At 43.5% G+C, this 25,988-nt stretch overlaps 1 protein-coding gene across 9 annotated transcripts in view; it reads right to left on the reverse strand.

Moving 5' to 3' along the window:
- LOC142572631 (reticulophagy regulator 3) overlaps positions 1-25,988 on the reverse strand; it is a 58,435-nt gene that overhangs the window by 22,423 nt on the left and 10,024 nt on the right. For 5 of the 9 annotated variants that reach the window (XM_075681882.1, XM_075681878.1, XM_075681876.1 and 2 more), the window contains exons 1-6: positions 21,327-21,580; positions 19,317-19,454; positions 11,072-11,198; positions 5,438-5,522; positions 5,227-5,346; positions 514-729 (exon numbers count right to left, since the gene is read on the reverse strand). In XM_075681882.1, coding sequence (XP_075537997.1) covers positions 514-729; positions 5,227-5,346; positions 5,438-5,522; positions 11,072-11,198; positions 19,317-19,454; positions 21,327-21,562 — 922 coding nt within the window. In that variant the 5' untranslated portion in view covers positions 21,563-21,580. Of the gene's footprint in view, positions 1-513; positions 730-5,226; positions 5,347-5,437; positions 5,523-11,071; positions 11,199-19,316; positions 19,455-21,326; positions 21,583-25,988 lie in introns of those variants that run through there. The other 4 variants (XM_075681881.1, XM_075681880.1, XM_075681883.1 and 1 more) reach the window with 3 other exon arrangements.

Here is a 25,988-nt window from a genome sequence, read left to right on the forward strand (position 1 = left end):
CCGCCTAATCCCAGAAGTAATGCTGAAGAGCGACGAAAGTTCTCAGGTTCTGGGTTCTGTCTCACTGTCAGTGAGTGGTGATGGCCGCGTTTTCCCCTGTTTCGGCATCAAAATCGTTCACTGTTGCACGCTTTCTACAATACAGGCACTTGAATTTCAAACGCAAAATTTAGCATAAGAGGTTGTTTTATGCCTTGGCACCACCTGCAGCAAGTTGCTTTTTCATCCACTTTTATTTCCCTTATTGCTACATCTATATATATACATATATTTTTTAAAGTTAGTTTTTCCAGAGACCTCTCTGGCTTCATAAGGTTATAAAGAACAAAAATTGAGCATATATGTTTCCCTTTTCACTCCGTCTGAAACTGGGCTATCGGTAAGTAAGAGAGCCCTTGTCAGTAAAGGCTCCGATCCTACCTCGTGCTTGCTCAACTTGATGACGGCTGTCACATGCACTTGCATTCACCAACAATAATTTTTCATAGCCAAAGAGGAGGACAGGACACCAACCCAGGGAATCTAGAGGCGGTGCAGTGGCAAGCCCTTGAGGCAGAAGTGATGTGTCACTGTGCGTGCTCGACCTCGTGTCAGACTCCAGAGACAGGCTGAGCTGCTTTGCCAAAAGCCTTTCGTCCATCTTGGGCAGAAACTCCTCCAGCTCATCTTGCTCTTCTTCAGTGTTAGTGGGACCAGAACCCTCCCCAACACCACCACCATCATCATCATCTGAAGAGCACAGAAAGGATGCAGGAGGTTAGAAGATTGAGGAAGGTGAGCTTTTGGGAAACAAGGTGAAAGGCTAATTATTACAGGAAATCAAGTATAGATGGTGCAACAGCACAATAAGAAAGACAGCCATGCCTGAACTTTTTAGAGAGCACACTGTCCCGCACTTTCCTTTGGGTTCAATCTCAGCTACACGTTTTACCAATGCAGTCAAACTTTGACATAATGAACCTCAACCTAACAAAAGTAAAATGTACCATATTTTTTTGTGCGTATTACCCCCACCAGATATATAAAAAATTTAACATTAAAGTCAGCGTGCAGATTATATCCAAATTTCACCAACAAAACTTGAATGGCGGAAAACTGTCTTGAGGTCGGCCTTCATGCATCGCATCGCGGCACACGCTGCCATGAAGCCACCCCTCAAAATATTTTATGCAACAACACTCTTCATCCTAACAACTGACTTTTGTGACGAAATAACAATAATTGACATAGCAATAATGCTACATGTTACATTGCCCCCATTTTTATTGTATAGTTGACTGACATTGCTTGTTTATTACAGAAGTTTTCTTTGCCATCGTTTGTCTAACGAGCTTTATAGTATTTTCTTTTTTGCACTGTTCTTTACTTTTTCATATTGTCTTTAAAGTTATCGTAACCACTACCGTATTTACACGATTGTAAGTCGACCCCTTTTTTCAAATTTGAAAGTCTGAAGTTGGGGGGTCGACTTACAATCGAAACCAAAACATGGCCCCGCCAAAGAAAGCCATACCAAAGAGAGCTACAACGCAGTTACAATTTTATGTTTGCTCTATGGCCCTACCCGTATCTTTTCGCTATCCCGTGTGTTTGTTCGCTTTTCGGAAGGGTTTTTTAACATTTTTGAGAGTCTTACAGTGCATGCAACACTCATGGGGGGGTGTCGATAGTTGATAAAAGCGCCGCTGTTCCCATTTGCGGCGGCACCCTCAGAACGGTGGTGCTTGCAGGGAGTATCGGTAGTTCATGGAAGAGCAGACATCGCTCGCGGGTTTCTCTTTCTCTGTTTAAAGGCATTGGTATTAATTTGACCAACTTCTTGACGCGCTCCACTTCGGCTACGTGCTACTTCTACGCTTCCCCAGTCGTCATGAGTGCTGGAAGCCCACTAATCTTTCGGCACTCGTTCACAGCAGTGTTCAAGAGGGCTGCCATCCTTTACGCCGAAGAAACAAATCACTGCGCAGCGGGCCGCAATTTCGATGTTTCTAAACGGGTGGTGCAAGAGTGGTGACTGCAGCGAAGCGAAATTTTCACCTGTGTGACGGCAAGTGAGAAATTTCCCACGTGCCGAAGTATGGACGCTTTCCGGAGCTGTAGGCTAAGCTTGCGGCGTACGTCGCTGAAATGCATGATCGGTCCCTGCCAGTGAAGTGCGACGTGGTCATGAAATAAGCCCGGACCTCCGCCTTAATTTTAAGGTTCTGCTCCGCCGTGAGTACGAGTGGCTGGCGGCAGAAGACTGCGAAATTACGCCAACCGGACCTGTCAAAAGAGCCTCCCTGACGGCTGCGTGTGGTTGGGTGCATTTGGCGTGGGCTGCTGTTTTGCAAGATGTCCTGGTGCGGTCGTTTGCCAAATTTGAAATTTCGCTGGACCACGACGCGCTGTGGGACCGCAGCAACGATGACAATGGCAGCACTAGTGAAGACGAGTAGTCCAATGACCATGTCAGCTACTAATAAATTTTCGTTATCGAATGCGCCCTCGGGGGTTTTTTTTTTTTTTTTCCGGTCAAGCGATATGGGGGGGTCGACTTACATTCGAGTCGACTTACAATCGTGTAAATACGGTACTTGATGGATATCTTGTTTTTTTTTTCTATTTTGTTGATGTGTGGGAGTCACAATTTCTAACTTTGGCGCTCCCTGCGTAGTGTACTAATTTTGTATACACTTCTATGCAAAACCGACACCGTAGATGAGTGAACTTAAGCCTCAAGGCATCCGTGCGTGTTGAAGCTTCCTTCTCCTCCTCTTTATGGGTTGCCATTTCGCACTTAGTAGTTAGTGAATAATGCACGTGGCGGCGGCAAACTCATGTGTGACCCCTTCTCGCGGCGCCTCCTAGGTTCACGTGAAGCCCTTTGCGATACGGGGGAGAGCCATTTTATTGTTGGAATTTTTGGCTCGGTCGCATTTGCTTCACCACCCTTGCCCATGCGAAGACTGCTCCGTCCATGCTGTCATCTTCAATCATGTGAATGTTAGCTGATAAGTGATCCTATTCACGTCACATGTCACGTGACGGATTGGTCAGTGATCACGTACGTCATGCAAATCCAGCTTAATCAGCATCACCAAAAAATGGGGGAGGGGTGTGAACGAGCAGCTGGCTGTACATACAACGTGGACAAGTTGTACGTCCACCAATGGAGACTGTTCTTGCAAAAAATTTGAGCGTTCTATGCAGTTATTTCCAGGGGTTACATGCATGGATTGTTTTTTTCCCCCTTTCTGGGTTGTAGTTGGGTGTGGCTTATATGCAGTGGCGGATTATCCACAAAAAATACAGTAACAACACCTTTCTTTCCACTTTATTTTTTGTAATAGCTAAATAGCTAAATAACTAAATATCTTTTTGTTACAACAAGCTGGCCATGGTGGCTTACCAAGATTTTCCTCTTGACTGGTAGGAAGCTAGATTGCTGACGCTATAAGAGTTAGTTAAGGTTAAGAAGGATGTCAGGGTTGTGTTAAAAAGCATGTGCACACAATAGACTTCTATGGGACCACAGGAAATGCTACACATGCCAAGAGAAAGCAGCTGCACAAAGACAGCTCCACACCTTCTGGCTGCATGCTGGAGCATGCTGGGGCTTGACCTGATGATAGCTCTAACATGAAACTTAAATTTAACTGAAGCAAAACAGATACATTTGGTCAAAAAAAACAGTCTGCAGTCTCTTATGAACATTACATAATATGGTAAGCCTTTGCCTCTGCAACCAAACAGACAAAAAGATAATGGACACAAAACAGACTTGCACAATGATGAAACTACAGAGGAACATACAATGGTCTGAACTTGACATAGGCAACCAAAAGTGAAATTTTCAGCGTATACTAATAGCTACGTATATATGCATGCTGCACTGAAGCTTGGGAGAACATAAGTCCTGCCTGCCAGAATGCAGAAAGCTTAACTTGTGCCCACTGATGTGCAGTTTAGGTGCTAAGCTAAGGAACAAGCATATGACAAAGGTTATTTGTAATGTTTGGACAGTATACTGCACATCAAAATACACAGCCTGCAAACACATTTATCTTTAAACTTAACCTCTCTGACAGTCTCTGTTGACTCCGTACAGTTGTAACAAAAGAATGAAGCTCATTTGTTCCCCTTATTCTCATCAGCACTTTGGGCAAACAAATATATATTCCTCATATATGCACTGTGTCAAAAATACTGTTCATTTGCAAGATAACTAGGGGTGCCAAAATTCTGTTTTGAATACAAATCAGAATAGTCTTGGCCATTTGATTTGATTCGAGAATACACTATTCAAAATTGTTGAATAATGGTTTCTTTTGAATATGTATTTGAGGAACAACACTTTTTGGAGTCTCAGTGAAGAGAGGACGATGAAAGTAAGGAACATTCCGAATGATTCTGCTGCAGGGGAGCTGCAGTTACTGCGTAGGAGCGCCAGTTCCTAAGGAAATGCATGGGGTAGACGGAGTAGATAAATTATGGCCAATAATTTCCAGCAATTCATTATGAATGCCTCTCTTTTTAGACAAAGCAATTTCTTATTGGGCTATTCCCACCATGCTTCAGTCCCTTCAAAACAATGAATGGTGCTGTAGTTTGACACTTCTTGTTTAGAAGAAACTCCACACCCTGTGCACCTGTTGATGTGCTGTTTTCATTTTTTATTACTCATTGTAACGGTGCACCAGATATAATTGAAAGCAGTTGTTTATCATTTGTAAGCTCCTCAGATGTCTGAACGTCTATTTGCAAACAGCATTACATGTATTTAACTAAGCCACGTAAATATGTCTATAAGCCTCTTTCTCTACCAAATGGACCCCACATAAAATTTATTTATTTATTTTACCCTCAGGGCCGAAGCATTACAGAGGGGAGTGGGTATAGAATAAACACAGTGCATAGTAACATAATAATAACAAAATAATAATGAACGTAATAAACATAATATCACAAAGCATTCTAAGGTATGGTAAATCCTAATTATACAATGTTAGCTAAGGCATGTTTAAATCGGGTATTATCATTAATGGAAACAATGTCGGAAGAAAGGTGATTCCAATATCTCAGTGAGTTTAGAAATACGGTATTTGATTTGATAATTGGAGGCTGTTCTCAAATAGTATATTCATATTCAATTAAAGATGTCACTCTTCAAGAACCCCTAAAAACAAACAAATACTTAATCATACCAAGTGGAGCCAGGAATTGAAGACAAGGATGTTCACTTACTACGCTGCTTCCTCCTAGGTGGCTTCCCGGATGCAATTCTCATAAGTGCGTCTGCCTGTTCATACCATGTGGCTGGTATAACATACAGTGCAATTCCAGGACCAAGGGTAACAGCCATCACTGAAAAAAAAAAAAAGGAAAATTCTACATTAGGTGAACGGAGGGTGGCTTTCAGTGTTGGTAAACTGAGAAGAGCTTCTTGTGAACTTACACAGACTGTAAAGTATGAGGACACCAGACACCATTCTTCCCAAAACAGCCGTAATAGCAAAAGTTGATGACGCCAGAATGCAGAACTGCAGAAGAAAGATAAAGCAATGGCAGTCATAAACAAATTTGCACAAAGAAGTGTTTCCAGGTACAGTGCACTAACATGTGAATGACACAACCAACCTAACTTACTGCTATTCTGCTTCCATGAAAACATTAAAGAGGCAACGAAACACTTTTCGAATAGGTAAGAAAATGTTCCCAAGTTGTAGACAATCCTACTGTGACAATGCAAGTCAAATATCCCCTTACACCCAGCAGGGAACCTGAAATCTAGCATAATAAATTGCTAGCCTTTAAACACCTCCCCTCCCCCCTACCCAATAGGCAATGTCAGCAATGCTCATAGGCACTAACCATCGGTCATACACCTGCACGCTGCACATCCTTCCACATTTGCCCAGAAACTTGGGAGTGCCAGTTGTTAAATAATTCTGCGTGTCCTATCACCAATCCTTTCTCATCCTCATGCATGATTGATAGACGCCAACCTGTAAAGGTTGCCATAAGCAGCCCGCAGAAAGAAAAAGCAAGGAGCAATAGGCACGCCATTTCTACCAGCACTGCTCCCACAAAGTGCCTCCCAAGGTCTGGCCATTTGAACTGACGAGTGCAGTGCATACAATGCGCACATACAATTACGCCTGTAAAGTATTACACCACTAAGCACCACGAAAAGAGCTGAGATTTCAAACCAAACACCCTGCGCCCTTCTCCTCATGGGTACCGCGCTCCCAGCTGGAGAGACGACATCAATCGAGCAAGTGCACCTGCGTAGTTTGTCATGCTGTGGCAGCGGCACGTGACTTTGAAAGTTATTCAAGGCAACAGCAGTTATTTCTTTGAGCTATTGCTTCAATAGATGAATTAAAGTTTAGAGAAATAATAAAATCTACAAACTGAATGTCTGCGTGTTTTTGTTTTACTTTATACCATAGCAAGAGAGATGTACTTCCACTCTGTCTGCTTGTTCCAATGTTGTGCAGTTTCCTCACGCATAGAGTGAAACTATGTCATTTTGTACCATGTACCAGTGTATGCTCATGCTCTGTGATTCACTTGCATCTGCCTCAGTGTTTGTGTAGCCCTGACTTATACAGCTAGTCAGGTGTTCTTGTGCAAAGCGCGCAAAACTGTGCACTGTGAGAAATGAGACAAACGCAACAGCTCGCACGCAAGACCGTCAGCAAAAGTGCATCATGCAGCAAAAAGCAAGCAAACAGAGAGAGAGAGAGGTGGGGCCTGTGACGTACGCATCACGCAATCCTCCAGTTTCAGTATGAGAGAATGCAGAGAAGGAATTTCGCTTGTGGAGGCTAGACGAGGGAAAGTGGAGAGAGTGTCTATGTTGATGGTGATGCTCGCCTACTCATCATGGGTTTGTGGCACTACAGTATGTCTATATCAGCTATCGAAGAACCAACTTGAAACATTCCTGCAGTAGAACACTTCCTAGAGGGCACGTAACAATTTCCGGCATATAACCAAAATTTGCTATGTGGCCTGGTGAGGGGCCCTGAACCAACCCTTGGGCTTGGTGAAATAACACAGTCTGCGGGTAACATACGCTGCTGTGAACATCTCAGCCAAGTTCTGCTGTCGTATGCAGTACATGAAGCTTGCAAGTGGATCGCGAAGTAACCTTTCAAATGCTCTCTTCTCAACAAAAGGCCCTATCCTCACTCTCTTCTAGACACACTATTTCATCATCGGATGCACTATTTGGTCATTCCCTTAGATGGCTGCTGTTGGCCGATAGCTGACATCAAGTTGTGGTCGGCTACATGGCGTAGATACCGCGGCCACCGCGGGGTGATGCCATGAGTCCAATGCCTAAGTGCACTGCAGCTCGCTGAGGACAATTGTGTTTGGATTAAGTTTAGCAGGTTGTAGGAACCAAAGGCCGAAGTCGTGGCATCTACATTAACCCCTTTCAGGGTCAATGACGTAAATATACGGCATCACGAACAAGCCCAAAATGGCTGATGCCGTATATTTACGGCGCCGTCTGTACGTTTAAAAAGCGCGCCTATTTCCTAACCTTTTCCAGATTTCTTATAACCATCAGGAGTTTTTTTAACGTGCGACTGTGTAAAACAAACGTTTTTGAGTTCTGCCCCTGTCAATGTGTGACGGCAGCAGCTGGGAACCAAACCCACAAACCCTCCGCAGTGGAATGCTGTAGCTGCTCAGCCACCACGCAACTGTTTCTGCTGTGAAACATAAAACATAACATAAAAAACATAAAAAGGAAAATGGGGGTGTTCCTGCATAAGTAGGCAAGCCAGTTTGTAGAACATCTAAAGCACAGGAAGCATCTGCTTTTTCGAGTATGGTAGCTTTGAGCACTGGCTTCCCTATAACTTTCTATGCCAATGAAAGAAATGCTACAGGGGCAGAGCTTTTGCACATGTGTTACTGCGTTGAGTAGTCTGGCAGAGTGGCAGGGCTTTTAGTTTCTTGGGACAGATACTGGAATCAGTGTAGCTTCCATGTACGACAGTTTTGCATTTTACCAAAATGCAAAAGAGAAAAGCAGAGGGATAAGTCAATGCTCAAGTATTGTCTTAGTATTTTGCTGTTATAAATAAGATGTTTTTCTTTTCTCTTCCACAATTTAAGCTCAAGTGAATGCAAGACATTTTCATGAGTGCTGTTTGGCTCTGTAGGTTTGTTAAAGTTGTCTGAAAATATACACGCTCCAGATGCCCGCCACAGACCAGTTAGTATCAAATATGGTGATGCCCATAGCGGTCTTTATGAAGCAGCATAAAGAAAGGAAAAAGGAGAGAGAGAGAGAGAGAGAGAGAGAGAGAGAGAGAGAGAGAGAGAGAGAGAGAGAGAGAGAGAGAGAGAGAGAGAGGAAAGCTATTCTATCTTGTGTGCTCTCATATGACATTCACAATGGACACTTTTCCTATGTAGTGTGCATGTTGAATTGCTGCATTGTTACTGAAACATGCCCTGTACCTTGGACCAAATTAAAGAAAAAAAAAAAAGGCGAAGCAGTGATAGCAACAGCAATGTTTAGCGGTGCGCATGGCTTGTTGGTCGCTGTTCTAACAATTTGTGGGGCAACATGTTCGCACAATGCACCACATGAGGCAACTGCTGCTATGCAGCAGTAAACAGCACCCTGGCAGCCACCAGGAGTGCTGGAGGTGAGGTACATTGACGGCGCATAAGATGAATTCAACATTAAACTGTCGGCTGTTTGTAGCTTCCAGTTTACTGTCCGGCTGGATTACTGTATGCAGAGAGCTGCAAAGCAGGAGCGCTGCCTTCATTTCTACAGCGAAACACACTGCGAACTTCTTGAATTTCTGGAGACCTAACCCTCAACACACAGGCCCCGCATGCACCCAACCATGACACCATGTTGTGCCGGTGGCAGTGCCAACAGTATAGTAGACTGCATGTGAACATGCCTGGTAACGAAGTGAGACGTGGGAGTTGTGCTTTCTAATCACTATACGGATGCTAAGCAGGTGCCCTGGAATCACTATTCAGATAATGCTGGTCATATACATTTGCACGCTACGTTGCAAACAATCACCATGTGCAAGAAAGCACCAGGCTTATCAGCCTAGGTGTGTCCCTGATGGAAACAGGCAACACAGAATATGACTAAACTACCACAGTAAGGCAACAGGGGAAGGTAGCACACCTGCAAAGGCTGTGTTCTGCCTGTGTTTTCGTTCATGCTTTATCAAGTACTACCCAAAATGAACACATTACATTTCTTTTGCAATACAAAGTGAATGTAATGTTGTTGTAATGTTGAAATTTAATGTTGTTCCCCGTCACTTCAATCACATTGTAGTGACTGCGAACAACCACAGTGGCACACTGTGCAACACTAACTGTTTAGTGGGCGAACCTGTGCCCAGCAAAACAAGCAACACTCAGCACAATGGCACCAGCAAGCACACTTATCTACAATGACAAGAATAGCATCGGCTATTTATACATAGCTCATTGAGCCTTCCAATGTTATCACTGGTGCTCGCGTAAGTTCTAGAATGTACAGCACTATTCTTGCAGTCCACATAATCTTGCTAATTACACAAGGCTCAGCGAGAACATAAACAACAGATAGAACCAACAATAATATTTATGAAATTTTCTATACAGAAAGGTGCGTCTTATTCTGGGCGATAACTCTGAACATTTGTTAGCCAATAAAACATAGTCACCGGGAAAGAACACATGGCAATTGATAACATTTTTCTCACCATGCACTTGACATTTGAATAATAAATTTAACTAAGCAATGTCATATACAGAGTGGCAGTAAATACTGTAGTTACTTGCATAATGGTCACACTCACGTAATGATCGCATCCCTCACTTTTGTGGTCAAAGTTGTATTTTTTTTTTCTTTCTCGTGTAATGATCGCACCCCGAACTTGCCGCAGCGATATGCCGTGTGCCAAGTCTAGCTAATGGTGATCGTGCTTACCATATGTTGAATGCTGTCGAATGCTACACAAACGACTCTTCAAGACATACCAAGCGGTCTGCCCGCACCAAACATTCTTAAGCAGATGCCACATTTTATTCCTTTCATCACTGTCCACAGTTCCATTAAAAATAAAAGGTACAACCAAACTTGCCTTCGCTTTATTATTTGTAGGCTGTATAATGGTTGTGGTCAACAACAACAAAAAGGGTGCCTTTCGATTCTTCTCGTCTGCACTCGTGGGCACGCAACAAAATGCAAGCGGCACCGATAGTAGCCACGTTTACACTGATACGTTACAGGGGTACCCTATTCATATGCCGACACTTGTAACACGGCTAAGATATTCGCCCACTCTTAGCGGAAATGTGCCATATTAGGATAGTAGTGAAGAAAAATGCCACAGTTCCAGCAGCATACCCGCCATGTGTTTCTATGTCACTGGCAGCTAAGCACGCCCATCTCTGTTTATCACCTCAAAGTGGACATGGCTACGTTATTGCCATAGCTTTGCAGATATTAACAATATTATTCATAAGTGATACGGAAGAAACTGTATCAATGCGTGTAATGTACACACGAAAAGAAAAAAAAATCGCATTCGGCGTTCAGCTTGCTCCGCTGGCCACCATTTTTGCTTTGGTGTCCCTCACTGTTACAGCAGCAGCCGTCTGTTTGTTGACCTGTTGTCATCCCGCAGCAAATGCAGGACGAAAAAATTTTATTTTTCTTGTCGCGGAAATTTTAATCAGCTTAATGATCGCACCACTGAATTTGCGCCAATTTTTTGGACAAAAAAAGTGTGATCATTATGCAAGTAGATACGGTATACTTCCTACCTAAATGTACTACACATAGCACTAATTACAGACTTTACAAATCATGGAACGGGCCTTTTGAAAGCATTTTGTTTTTAAATACAGTACAGGAATGTCTCTATAGCTTCTACAAAATACTATTCCGTTGAACAGTTAAGCTCAATAGATATCTAAAGTGTTTAAGAGTGTTACAGCTTTTAAATGGAACAGGTCCACAAAACCACAATTAGCAACCCTTCAAGACCTCACCTCCAACACCATTTATAATTGTAAAGATAGAGAGGATACAACGCACCAATCCTGGGTTGGTCTTTCGGAGAAGAATCACATTTGCAACCCACTTTCTGACGCTCTCTGACCAGTCAGTGATGTATCGGCTCAGTTCAGGAACACTGAAGACTTGTGGATGTACAGGAGTCCACCTGAAAAGTATTGCTAGTATGTAGATAAATGGTGCATATAGAAATTGGCTATCAAACAACAACCAAAGTTCCAGACAGTAGGAAAATTAATCACAATATGCTACCAGACGCATATTTTGTATGAAACAACAGCAGAAGCAAGGTCTGCTTACAGATATCTTCCCTATTGAGACTATATCTGGGCACTCAAAAACCAAAAACCAAGAAACAGCGCAGTGTGTAGATCACATGTGGTGATAATCCTGCCTGCAAAGTATCACACCGACGTGTGCCACGAAAACAGCTCAAAATTCAAATGGAAGCCTGTGCCTTCTTCAGAGGCACCAGTCTAGAGCAAAGATATCATCACCAGCAGCGACATTACAGCTCATGCCTCCATGTTACACATTGTGACTGCACCACACAAATGGCCAGCAGTAACATGAACTCGAAGATTCCCGTAAAATCCAGAGTGCAAAAAACCACCATTAAATATGTGCCAAGCAGGGTGAAAGGAAAAAAGAAGGGGGAGAAAAAAAAGAGGAAGAATATGAAGCTTTCATTTTGCCACATTTGTTGCATAGTCAGAATTATAGAAAGCATACAGCTGCAGAACTGGTAAAGGATTTTCAATCCTTCAGCTAGTTTTGTAAAGTTTACAGAATGTGGTCTCCATGCAAAAGATGTGGAAATGTCTACTATTTGACAATAATACACTAGGGATGCATCCATCCGACCCCATGAAACATATGCACAACGTAAAAAAACTTGGTGGGCACTTAAGCTTCGCCTCTAAGAGTGGAACGCGATAGCATTCAAAGATCCCCAACTGCCTCTCACACTTCCTGGCAACTGCAGCTTATGTAACCGTAATGTTCACTGGCAAATGTTGGCAGCGAACATTATTCACGAAGGCGAGCTATCTGCTAGAAACGTGGCCTCTTAAATGGGCCGATTCCGAACGTAGTGCACAGTCGCACCAAAAAAATTACACAATCTTCAGGTTTCTGTTATTGTTTTACAACGTTAATATTGAAGTCTGAGAAGCTGTAACATAAAAGCCATGTGCTGTCAGTGTTTTTTTTTTTCATATTTGTTTGTGGGTTGTCATTCACAAAATTCCGAGGAATAACTTTGTCAAGAATGTAATACCCCTGTCAAGCGGGCAAGTTAAGTGCACTTACGGCGAGCGCACTCAGTTTTTAAGTGCACTTTCCCAAATCTTAACGTCGCAGCGGAGTGTACTCTCAGATGAGTGCACTCAAGTCGGAGTACGTTCACGGAATGCACTTTGCTGGCCGAGTACGTAGCCTCGTCGCCAACGCTTTCAACGACGCAAAATGTAATGCATAGAAAAAGGACACAGAAGTTCATTTCAGTTAGTGAACAGCTTTTAACAATATAATTTGTGTTTATCGAAAAGCGAAATAGCACAATAAAGAAACGAATTTATCATGTACGCAACTAACGGCGCCAGAATGATGCGGCACTGCGGCTCCGCCAGGTTCATTCAGGTCGTGTTTATTTTGGTGTGAAAGCGTGCTGGGGGGTGGGGGGGGACCATGCCGGTCGTGCTTTGAGCCGTGTGCGTGGCATTTTGCAGTGTAGCTAAATATCGAACTCGCCGTCTTTGCTCATATATAACTGCTCATATTCTGTTCTAGCAGGATCAACTGCCGCCTCGCCGCACGCCGCCATGTTGTTTTGGATTTGCTAGGCATTCGTCTTGGCCAGCATTGACTTGCAACAGATTTATAATAAAAACGTCTTCGTTTTTTGTTGAGACAAATAGATGAAGTTTGTTTTTATATATAATTCTACTTAAAACAATCGCTTTTTAGCAGCTTTCTCTTGTTAATTTACACCTTTAAAAACGCGCTCTTAGTCTGTCGCCATTTTTTTTTTTTTTTACTGGGAGTGCACTCTGTTTTCCCGTTAAGAAGCGCGCTGTCTAAAGTGTGACTCAAGGTCCCGAAGTGCACTCCCAGTAAGTGCACTTAACTTGCCCGCTTGACAGGGGTATAAGACACGGTATAAGCGACTTTAGTAATAGAATGATGTGGCAATATAAGCCGCATATACTGCATGTCATAAAGCAAGGCATGGTGTATATATATATATATATGTAGTTCTATAGGCTGTATAAACTTGTAAACATAGGCATACTAACTAAATTAACAAGCAGGTATCATGCACGCACAAGCAAACATGAGCACATCTCACTCAACGACTGCAGAAACTCGTGAAAATGCTGCAGTGAGGAAACATAGCAGCAGCAGCGAGCGAATTGATCTTCGTGCTGCCGCTCGCATTAACGCAAACTAAGCCACAAAAACATAACACAGCACGGACTCTGTACCCGTCACAGATGGCTTCCAAGATACAGCGGTCTGGCCGGGCTGCCCGGAGCTCTTCTCTTCCCTAGCCTCCCCCTAAAGTCTTGTGTATGATAGAAGGCGGCGCGAGATTTAGCTGCGATTGCTTGGCTCACCGTCATACGCTTTCACTCGCACATATAACATACGGTGCACGGCATCGATTTTATTGCTTTTGGACTTTATACGGAACCTCACGGTGATGCCAATGGCAGAAATGCGCCTGGAGTTTCCATATAATTGCTATCACAATAAAAGTGAGAGACAGTGAAAATGAAACCTTTGCCTGACGACATTCCAACACAGAGAGCAAACATGCAGCCTTCAACTTTTCAATTCGCTTTATTAAAACAATCTACAGATACTATTTAAACTTACAGCACGGGCATGAACATTTTATGGATGAATATTTTCATCAGTGTTTTTGGTTTTATCAATATTGCAGCATGCACAATTGTGCACACAACACCTGAAGGGGATAAATGTCGCATGGGCCCTCAGCTCCAATCAGGGACAATATAAGAGAGCGATACTGCTTGTAGATTCCAGACGAACCAATGAAGGAGTCTCGGCTGTTGCTAGGGGTAGTAGACCACCTTCTGGCACCATTTCTCACAACATTTCAAATGGCGTTATTTACCAAACATATCTCGAAATTTGTGCAAGAGAACACTCCTTGGGCAGTCCTTTACAGCTTCCAACGTAAAACAAAATTTTTGAAGGGGCCTTTTAACAGCCTAAGCAGCTGGCACACTTAAGACTGATGCGAAGCAGCAAAATATGGCCAACTGGTTATAACTTTCTCTTTTTCAGCACTCAGAAAGAATAACCATCAATGAGAAGCAAATTTAGCAAAAGAGCAGTTACTCCAACAGCAGTAATTGCCAGTTCTAAATGCGGTGTGAGCTTTCTAAAGCAAGATGAATTCAATGCAAGCTAAACAGCTGTCATTGCATAGAAGCACTGCAGCTGGACCGTGCGCACTTCTGTTTGTCACAGTGCTTGGTCTGTAGACAAAATAAAAAAACTCGTACATCTTGCGGCTTATTTCAACCAGAAAATTGGCATAACAGGTACAATTTTCAACGGAGACTGTGCAAACGTATACCTGACATGCCAGCAAGACTGCAAACTTGAAGCAACCCTTTATCTAGCATCATGTGACGCTTTTGCCATTCGCGTGCACACATCCAATTTTGTATCCACTATGACTGACCTTCACTGCCACCCTGTTCTTAAGAGGAAGAATAAAAAAACAGAACCCGATACAGCTCTTCATTGCCTCTGCACAGGAGGAGGCTACTAACACGAAAAAAGGAAGAGCACTGGGCTGGTATTGCTTTTCTTTTGAAAAGTAGCCAGCTTTCGAGAGGGAACAAGTGAAGCAATTACTCAAAGCTTACTTGGGCAGTGAAACACAGCTAAAACGAAAAACATAAAAAGGACAGGCCATTTCTCTTGTCAGGACATGTCATGCATCTCTGTCCCAACTCCTGTTGCACTGCCCAAGCAATCTACAAAATCTGCACTTACTTTAGTGCCTTTCAGTCATTCTGTGATGCAATGACTGTTTTAACCGTTTGCCAAAACCCCCCAGAAACAAGTGAGAGCAGCCTGGGAATTTTCTTATGGGCATGTTCGCAAGCAGCAGAGCCGCATAACACCACAGGATTCACTCATCATTAGTGCTTTTCTTTCTTTTTTCGTACGACAATTGTATGGGTATTGTGCGTTACCTTGAGACAATGGCTTTAAGACAAGTTTTAGTCATTGAATATGAGGCAACATGTCCAGGGAGCGGCAATCCTCTTTTTGTGATCTGCTGGTGCATAGGAGCACACCCAAGTAAAGCAAGCCAGCACAGTGACAGTACATGTCACTGGCAGGTATATCTTAGTCTCATGCCACAAATGTGACAAAAGGCTAGTGTTACATATACAAGATTACTGCAATTGCATTTGACATATGGGTAAATTGGATAAGTATATTGCACTTAAACGATATGAACAAGAAAGAATGTTCATATACCCAGAAAAACCATATCATGAAGGGCACAGAAAACAAATGCCCAGAAATATGCATGCAATGTGGTCCACGAGTTTCACTATGCCACTGCTAGACTGAGTGGCAACTAAAGGTCAAATGAGCAAGAAGAATAAGGAGATCTATGGGGCTCTTATTTTTTTTTTTTTTGTTAATCACAGTCACACATAGAAACAGACAATGAAGACAGAGCAAGTGTAGGAGAAATTATTGCTTAAATGAAATGAACAAAAAACTCGGTAAAGGGAAATGAAAATGGATGAAAGGATAACTTGCCACAGGTTGCAGTTGAACCAACCTCCTCCACTTTAAGTGTGGGTTGCTTTTACCAATTAAGCTACTGCAGTAGCCATTCCCTCATCCATTTTGTTGGATGAGCCATGTGTACAAAAAGGATGAATTGGGAAAGTTGGTTTGATAACGCCGCATTTGTCCACTCTCTGTCTTCTTTCCTTGTGTTGTCCTCAAACGTTGTGTGTGCAAGATTAGCCCTAGGATTACTAGCCAGCACTATTCATGGACAAGAACACAGATGATACTTTTAACCGCAGGCGACTGCATAGTATGCGAGCTAAGGAGCAGGCAACTGGCCAATAAGCCATTGTACACAATCTCATGACATCAAAAGTGCTATATTCAAGGCCCTCACTATACAATGAACGAGAAGAATAAGGTGATTCGAGTGGCTTGATTCTTGTGTTAGTTACAGCAGTACAATTAAACTTCCAACAAAGCCACAGAAAACAGTGAAAACATTTAATTGAAATGTAGAAATAATTATATAAAGGGAAGTGAAAGTGGATGAAAAGATTGCTAGTCGAAAGTGGAAGCAGAACCCGCATATATACTCCCAGCATAAAATTGGAGCGTGGTTTGAGGAATAACAGATTTTATGGTCTTATTAGGGGGGGAGGGGAGGGAGGGGAACAAGAAAACAAAAAAGAAGAAGAAAGGGGGGAGGAGGATAGGTTTAGTGCTATTTGGTTTTGGAACCAAACTAGGTAACCACAGTAGATGAGGCCAGTGATGCTGCAGGAACAATGAAAGCAATCGCAAGAACTGTACAAGCAGCATGTGGCTGGCGACAGTTTCAGTACGCGCAACTAGCTCAGTCACAGCGTTCCTTGCTCATTTTGAAGGCCCTCCGCTGATGCTTCCTCCAGCAGTGCTGCCTAACTCGGTCCAAGCTCTTTGCAGTTGACACAACACTTTCTCATGACGGATCATTGGCACGCTGTCGTAAAATATTGCTAAATCAGGTGCTTCTCTACAGCGCACAGAACTGAACAAGTGATCTAAGTCAATCGCTAAGGGTAGGTAAGCTGGCTATTAAGGCTGCGTTTAGGAGACGAGAAAGACATGTAGCAGCGTTCTGATATGAATGAGCGTTTGAATTGCCTCTAGACATGAGTGAACCAGAGCGAATCATTCATGGATCTTTAAGTATTTTGCAATAGTGCTGAAGCTTCAGCTAGTTAATACATTGGATATGTGGGTCCTCAATGTTTATTTTGCACTACTGTGTCCGTTATTACGAAGTGTTCTTGTGCACTCATGCTCATGCCTTCCGTATATTAGTGATTTAATAATTTCAAGACGTGAGCTACCACGAATGAAGCGATGTGTGCTGTTTGAAGCCCTGCCAATTCATGCTAGTGACATGGTGAGCTGCCACCTACACGGTGTGTCCGGAAAGTAATGCAATTATTCTTTTTCCAGAGCTGCTATTGGACCTACCACAATCAGATTGGTTGGGTTAGGTGGGGGCACTCTTATCTTTTTATCAATGCCTAGTGCACTCTGCTCCAAGCTTTGGGAGTGTCAGGATCGCTATTTCCGTGAACCTCCTGATAGTGCTCTGTCATGATGGGCAATGGCATCCACACACAACAATGGTACGTGATCAAATTCTGTACTATACTCGATAAAAGTCTTTCTGATACCTACCAAATGATTCAGCAAGCCTACGGGAATTCTGATTTGTAATATTCTCAAGTTTCAAGGTGGTTGAAGGTGTTTAAAGGGGGCCGAGAAGACGTGGATGATGAATCCTGCTCTGGACGGCCATCAACGAGCAAAAGTGATGAAAATTTGTCCAGTGTTCATGATTATTGAACACCGACCGTCGAATGAGTGTGCGGATGATAGCAGAGACTCTCAATATTCCTAAAACCACCGTGCACGACATCGTAAGCGACAATTTGAACATGCGGAAAGTGTGTGCCAAGCTGGTCCCCAAGCTGTTGACTGACGAACAAAAGAACAACCAAGTGGTGATTGCGAGCAAACTTTTGGAACGCAAGCAAATTGAACCTTATTTTTTGGACAGTGTCATTACTGGTACGAAACATGAGTATTTGAGTACAATCCCGAGATGAAGCGCCAAAGTTCCGAATGGCACACCTCGGAGTTCCCTCACTACAAGAAGGCAAGAATGAGCAAGTCGAAAGTGAAAACAATGCTGTTTTTTTCAACGCCAAGAGTGTGGTTCACAAATAATTTGTGACCCCAAGGGCAGACAGTCAACGCTGCATACTACATGTATGTGCTTGAGATTGAGAAAAAAGGTCCTCCGAGCGCGAAAGGATATCGCCGATACCTGGCAATTGTACCATGACAACACTTCCAGCCACACTTCTCTGCACGTACGGGAGTTCCTGGCCAAGCACAACTTGGCGACGTTGCCCCAGCCCACCTATAGTCCTGACATGGCTCTGGCGTACTTTCTTCTCTTCCTGAAAATCAAGAGCGCCCTGAAAGAAGTCCGTTTTGGGACCATCGAAGCCTTCCAAACCGCTGTGACAGAGGCTATTTTAAAAGAGGTTCCTGTCGACGCCTTCCAGGATGCATACAACGCATGGGAGAGTCGCTGGCAAAAATGTGCACATGCCAGAGGAGACTACTTCGAAGAATTCTAAAGTTTGTAACGATACCTTGAATAAAAGTTTCTCTACGCATAAAATTGCATTACTTTCTGGACACACCCTGTATGTTACCTTTAGCTAGGCCATGCACCAATATATCGAGGACCAATTTTAGAAGACCACAAAGATAAAGCCAGAATTTTGCTGCCTCTTTAAGATGACAGGTAGCAAATGTCTACACCATCATTCACATCTCATGAAGGTGGCAGGCTTGGAGCTGCCATGCCAGGTGATTTTCCTGTGGAGTTGAAGACTGTGGGAGACCCAGCCAAACATCGCTGCTGCAGTAAGCCAAACATCGCTGCTGCAGTAAAAACAGTGAGAATTGTTTGACAGCTTGCAGGCGGACAGTATCAGAGTTGCAAAACCTTAGGCTGTCAACCTAAGATTGCCCTCATTGATCTGGACAAAGGCAATACAGTGGAGCTGTTCAAATTGTGGTTCTGGGAAGCCACGCTGCACTTCGAACATTGACAGATTTAATTTATTGGTTTGCAGTGCCCCCACAACAAAACGCAGGAGTAAGAGCACGTGGGCTTGAGCAGATAAAATTGCAGACATGAGCTCAACTACAGTAATCCTAGATGGTTGACAAGATTCCAAAAGCTATGGTGGCACTGTAAACAAACCTAAACATCAGTGGCTGCGCCGCACTTCTCTATGCCCCAAAATGCGCCCAGCAACCAGTAGTTTTAACAAAGTGCTTGGGCTTGGCAATAATTCTAGACTGAAAAAGAGATCAGATATGAACAAAAAGTAAAGTGGCTACAAAACAGAAAGCATATACAAAAACTTACTGCTCATTATCCTCTCCTTCAGGAGGTGGCACACGGATCTCTGGCCAGATGCTGTTCACCCAAGTTTTGTACATAAAAACTACAGCTGCTATGAGCGCCACAAAAGAGTAGAATCTTCTGCTGCATGACACCACCAACCTGGAAAAGAACAAGACGAAACATGAGGCACTTGATAGCGCCACTAACGATGCCTTACAAGAAGCTATGCCAGTATCTCATGAGTCACCTCAAACAGAACTCAAAATTCTAACCAGACTGCAGTCCATATTAGAGGCCTTCATGGTTATATTGCGTGTAGTTTTACACTAACAATATTAGGTGAAGGACAGGACGTGGACGGACGTAGCGCGTCCTTCACTTAATATCGTCAGTGTAAAACTAAGTGCAATATAACCATGAACGTTCACCAACTAGTCATTGCTTTACTATATATTAGAGGCTGAAAACAGAATTGAGTGTAAAAGGCTTTGGGATAAAATGATTCAAGCAGTAGAAGTCACTTTCAATCTAATGAGCTTCGGTTCTGTCATTAGCAGGTGCCAAAGTCACAAGGCGAATAATTCAAAAGACATTCAGCAGTGCAATGTGCTCAGCTGACTACAAATACAGGCGCACAGCAAGAACTGCACCTTTACCGCGACATCGGTTCGCATTCTACCCCCATACAATAAGCTCAGCTCCTGAAATTTCTCACAGAGTCTTGTCCTAGCTTCTGCTCATGATTGTTCTTTTTGAACTATGGCACGACATTCTAGATGCTACGCTGTATCTGTGCGATTCTTCTGCTTTCCAAGGCCTACACTGGCACAGTGCACCTGTATACTGACAGCTCTCAAGCAATAAAACTCAGTTGTTAGTTCAGCACTTGTGGCATCAGTTTTATGTTCTTGTGCATTATCCTTGTGCTGCTTCTTTAGTATAACGCAACAAATTTTAACCAAATGCCCCTACTAATTTGTCTCAGCACTCTTAATTTGCCTTTATAAAGCAGGCTGAGTAGTGCCTTATTTTAATCTCAAAACAATGGCACTGCATGGGAAAAAAAAAAAAGACCGATCAACTCCTTTGTTCGCAAAGCAAGAAAGGAAAACGTGGCATTGAGCACAAGCAACGTGACGGCCTCACAATGTGCAACACGCCAGTTAATCTTAAGTCAGCGTTCACTGAGCAGATAAGATAGGAACGACACTTGCGGGTTTCTGGGCGTAAGCGAATAGCGTATCACCGTCAACAAAAAGCGCACTTCCGCGTCAGTATCACATAGTTCAAAGCATCTGCGAGTTCCAAAAGGCATGTTCCTGGGGCGAATTGTAAACGGCTGGAGAAACCGGGCTCATAAACAGAGAAAAAAGAAAATTATTGACATGGAAACACCAAACGATCAACGCGTTAGCTCGGGGAGGTTTTTCTTGACAACGGCGCGAAGCTCGAGGGCGACGCAAACGAACGAAGGTCACTGTGTTAGCCAAAACTGTCACAAAAGTAACACCTGAACAAAGGGTTTGAATCAATAGCCATTAATTCTGGCTATCAGTGACAACTTTGGTTACTACTTGGTTACTAATGTTCAATTTCGAGCAACCACAAGGCACATGGTCCGGTACGCGGCTGTTGTGCATTCACCGCGATAACCGCGCTTCAGTTTTTCATTCATTAGACAAGCTTCTTTGTTATGCTCCTATGAGGAGCATGCCGCGAGATTGAATCGGATTGGTTCCGTGTTGCATACTTACTGGTGAACTGAAATAAAGCATTAAAATGGGCTAAAAACGAAAGAGCAGCACATATGCATAGACGTTTTAACTGCTTTCATTGCGCTTTCAACCAAATTTGGGCAAAAGGGCAAGGCGTGAGCGCAGCAGCGCTACTGTTGCCAATGTGTCTACGGCGTCCACATAATATGTCAACTTCAGCACGCTTAAGTTGTATCAGCCAAACACCACATATGTAGCGAAGTCACCCAGGAACGTCGCGCAAATACAGCGGTTGTACCAAGGACGCACAACTCACCAAAACAGACAGTTGACTGCGACAAAGGCAGTAGCGCTCACGTACGGTCTCTCCCAGATGAGCAGGCTTTGGATTGAGATCAGATGTGCCTCAAAAGGTCCCAGCACGCGCTCAAGAACACAGTCATGCTCTCTGTCGCCTGTGCCAGCAACGTTAAGCTGCCGCTCGAATCCAATACGCAGAAATTCCCTCGACCAAGCGAGCAGTTGCAGCACCCGCTTCTGCGCGGCAGCCATGTTTATTTTTCTTCGTCTCGTCTGACGTCACGAAGCATATGACGAAGTCACCTGACCGCGCGCGCGTGTGTCGCCCACAGCGGTGTCGCCACCGCGGTCGCGGTAGAGGAGTGCGCGCGATGCCGCAGGAGTTCTGCGAACGTTGCTTCCAAAGTGTGACAATGCAACTCCTCTCATATACTTGTCTAGGAGATCTTGGGGAAGGAGATGACTGTATGAGAAGCGCGTCTTCTGGTTCAGTGCATGCATATATAGCTACAGTTCGCAATTGAGCGGTGCTCACATTTCTTTAACTGCGCATTGCTCTGTCACTGACATAGATTGAATTCAGAGACAATTAACTCTTACAGTGGTGAAATGTTCTCAGTATGAGCAAGGTACTTATTTCTGCCGAGCAAACACGGCTAATAAGCTAAGCAGCAAATCTAGGGATTTGAGATACCATTTGAGGGATTTGTGGATACTATATAATTATGTTTGCAACATTGCTTTGATAAGCTAGAATTTACCATCGCTATTGCAGATTGATATTCTTATATATTTCTTCAGGAAGTGTCTCAAAAAATTCTGCAATGCTTTTCAGAGGATCAATTAAGACGAAAACCAGCGCGAAAGACGGGTTAAGATACTATATAAATTATTAAAACAACTTGCCGAGGCAAGTTGTTTTTCTTTATCCACTTTCACTGCCATTAATTTATCATTTATTTAATTCAATTAGTAAGTACATGTTATTTCCCCAATGTTGTCCTTGGTGTCTTTGTTTCTTGGCTTCTCATGACATGATTAATAAAGATCGGGCCCCTCGGTGAAACCCCTTTTTTTTCGTTCATTATATAGATAAAAGGAACATCCGTCCTTTGCCCTCCTTAATGTATCTTGTGTATATGCCTCTTTTTCGCTGGTTTTCGTCTCAGTTGATCACGCTATCTACCAAATCGCCCAGCACTTAGCCTGTTTCACTACTTTCCCGAGGAAAAGCACAGCTTTGTGACACGCACGCATCACAATTTTCCTTCGTTTTCTGGCAACCGCTTTGCAGTTTAAACCACACCCTGCTGCATGGCATTTGCGAACGCGTGCAAAAAAAAAAATAGATAAAAAAGAAGAGAAGAGAAAAGAGCGGCGTTGCGTCACCCGGGGCAAATCTCCAAGTCTGCAAGGCCAAAGCCAGGTGGCTTTGGCGTGGCTCGCGTTTTGCACACATATATGCATCGCTTTACGGTAAGATTTGCAGCGTGACAATCAGTTAGAATAAAGAGCACCGCGCGAGTGGAACTGTGTCCGACAAGAACTGGCGGAGAGAGAGGAAATCAATGTGTTGCGCTGTAAAATGTGCTCATTGTGCGTGTAAAGACCCCGAAGCAAGAAAGCACATAAAAATAAAGAAAATGAAGCAGGGGGTTGGATAGGCGACGTCAATTGCTCTGCGTTTGCGTGCTTGGACTGCTACGCAGAAATGTGTTGTGTTTTCATTAACAAAATACGTTTTCAACGACCGACATCCACTTGTTGGCCAAAAATACGAAGTCCTTGCTTCCCACTTTCGCATCGAAGTTGCTATGCAAATTGATAGCTGGCTAGACACTGGATGCCAGGGCCAGGGTTATTTGGTCGGTTAGTGGCCGGGAAATCGAGGCAGTACAGGTTGTACAGTGATGTTCACAGTGTCCGAAGTATATTATGACATGCTAGATGGTGCACGGTTTGTAAAGGTGGCGTTAGAGAAGAGTGGAACATGTTTACCCAGAAATTAAAACCTGTAGGGAACATCTACCTACCGTAAGGGCTGCGATTCAAAGCAATGGAAACATCAAGTGGTCAGCAGTCGACATAAGAGACGTTTAGAGTATCGGCGAAAAAAAACATATATATACTTTTTTTTTATGGGGTTTCACGTGCCAAAATCACTTTCTGATTATGAGGCACGCCGTAGTGGAGGACTCCAGAAATGTTGACCACCTGGCGTTCTTTAACGTTCACCGAAATGTAAGTACACGGGTGTTTTCGCATTTCGCCGCCATCGAAATGCGGCCGCCGTGGCCGGGATTCGATCCCGCGACCTCGTGCTCAGCAGCCCAACACCATAGCCACTAAGCAACCACAGCGGGTCACATAAACAAAAATAAACAGGGAAGATATTGATAGGATCAGAATCGTTACGGGCATATGTAACTGTATAATATAGGTAGATATAGATGTTTTACCGAAGAAAAAAAAAACATCAAGAAGAGAGAGGCAAGTGCTTGACGGCGATAGATGTAAGACTTTATTCGCTCAAACAGACTATAGTGACTATTTGTTGCTGCCCCGTTTTAAACACCAATAAACATCTTCAGCTGTATCCCAGACCTCCCCCCCCCCCCCTTGTTCGTGTCTCTTTGACATTTGGTTTGTTTGTATTCATTCATTCATTATTTCTTTCGTATGTATGAATGTGTGTGTCTACTTTCTTAATTAGTTTCTTCTTCAGCATTGGTAGACTTGTTAGAATATGCGGTGCGGGTTTTAGTGATATAGCATATCCTCCAGTAATACTACACGTGCTTCACAACAGAACAAGGCCGCGGTATCCAAGACGTGGACCCGAAATCGAGGGGTCAGGCTTTACGAAGGGTGGAATTTGTCGGTGCATGATTCTGTGAGGATTTCGTTAGTTAGCCCATATATGTACGTTCATAATACTAAAGAACACGCTTACCACCGAATACGAACACGAAGGCAACTGCGGGACAGGCGTTTAACTTCCTACTATATGTTTTCTTTTGTACTTTTTGCTCGCCTTTTCAGTGCACGCGTATGATCTCAAATGCCAATTAGGCCAAGAACAATAGTTGTGGGTTGCTCGCGTCACGCACTGTATGATGTGCTTGACTATAGACGTCATACTTAGTTACTTGACCGCGAAAGTAGCAAGAAAGCCCTCGTCGTATGCGTGCTCTCTGGATCCCGGGGTTTCCAGATCATGATGTAACGGGTCAGCTCAAGAAATGAAGCATCCGCGCAGGAAAGAGAAGGTGTCGGCGGCTTTCAGTATAAGTCGAATTTGCTCGGGCATTTCATGACAGTTTTCGAAGTAATTAAGCCGGCACGGTACCGACGACAGGTCGTGCGGTAAAATGGTTTCCGGCGACAAGTTAAAGAAGCGGTGGAGGCGACCGCATCTGTCAAGTACGTGCGCGACACTCTCTGTGACAAGAGAATCTCATGTTTAACGTGCGGCGGGTGGCAGCACTTTTCTCAATTATTAGTGGCGCGTTCTCAAGCGTGAATCTACCTTAAATTATATGTTTGTACTTTGTCCAAGCCTATGGGCATCATTCGCATGGGTTCGTCGTCGTTCTTTGTTGCGCGCACAATCGTTGCCTAAAATACTTTATCTATAGTCAAAAACGATTGCTTACGCGCATTTTTGGCGTACTTCCGCCACGCGAAAATATATTACAAGGAACGCAAAATGAAGGTAAAAAGAAAAAGAAAATTAGTGTATTGAAGGACATTCTAGTTCTCAGTTTTCTAATGGGTGTATATGAAAAAAAAAAAAGCGGTTTTTCTTATTTACGTGCACCCCCCCCCCCCCCCTAATCTGTATAAATTAGAAAATAGGTTTCCGATAAACAGTATGACCATGTCAAACGTACATTTGACACGTGTACTGCAAAAGAAGACGAAGAAAGAAAGCTTATTTGATTAACATAAGAGGGGGAAAAAAGAAACTTTAGTTGGTGCAGTGGCAGTACACTTCGGGTAGTTTGATAAGCACGGTAGCCTAGCGGATAACAGTTCGTTCTCGCGTGGTACTTTATAAATAAAATCAGTTTTGTTTGTATACTCAGACAATCAAAGAGTGACAAGATATTTTTGCGTTGCACGGTGAACCCCAAAAAACACCTTCACGCTGTTTTCTGTTAGTCTTTTGCGTTATTTTGATTTCTTTCGCCTATTACATAAAAGCGGCTGAACACATTGAAGTAAATGTTTGCAACAGTTAGGTGCCGACCTACACTTTAGGAAGATGTATTTACTTCGTCTCGGTGAGTTGAGCCGGAGCATTAGCGCGTATACACAGCCTGCCTTCTGTACAGTGCATGGTACCTATAGCGGGTTTTACAGTTTATACACTAACTGCGTATTCCGCGATACGCAAGAACAAATTTTTGGCATGCATCTTGTTTTTATGTGCGTAAGCGAAACACAGTCGATCGAACATCTAGTCGTCGAGCTTGATCCGCAGCCTCAGTGTGTGTGCTTCGCTGAGGGGCTTTCCCTCGTTGGTCTTCCACACGTAGCCAAGGTCATTGCTCTCCGGAGCGATGGCTTCCGCCCTTTCTGTGCTGGGGAGACTTCGACAAAGCGCAGTTCTCATAACGCCGTGCCGGTCGAGCCGCAATTTGTCGGCTTGCACTTGAGACGAAACGTATAGGTG

Source organism: Dermacentor variabilis, chromosome 2 (genome assembly GCF_050947875.1).
Source record: "Dermacentor variabilis isolate Ectoservices chromosome 2, ASM5094787v1, whole genome shotgun sequence".
Lineage (NCBI taxonomy): Eukaryota > Metazoa > Arthropoda > Arachnida > Ixodida > Ixodidae > Dermacentor > Dermacentor variabilis.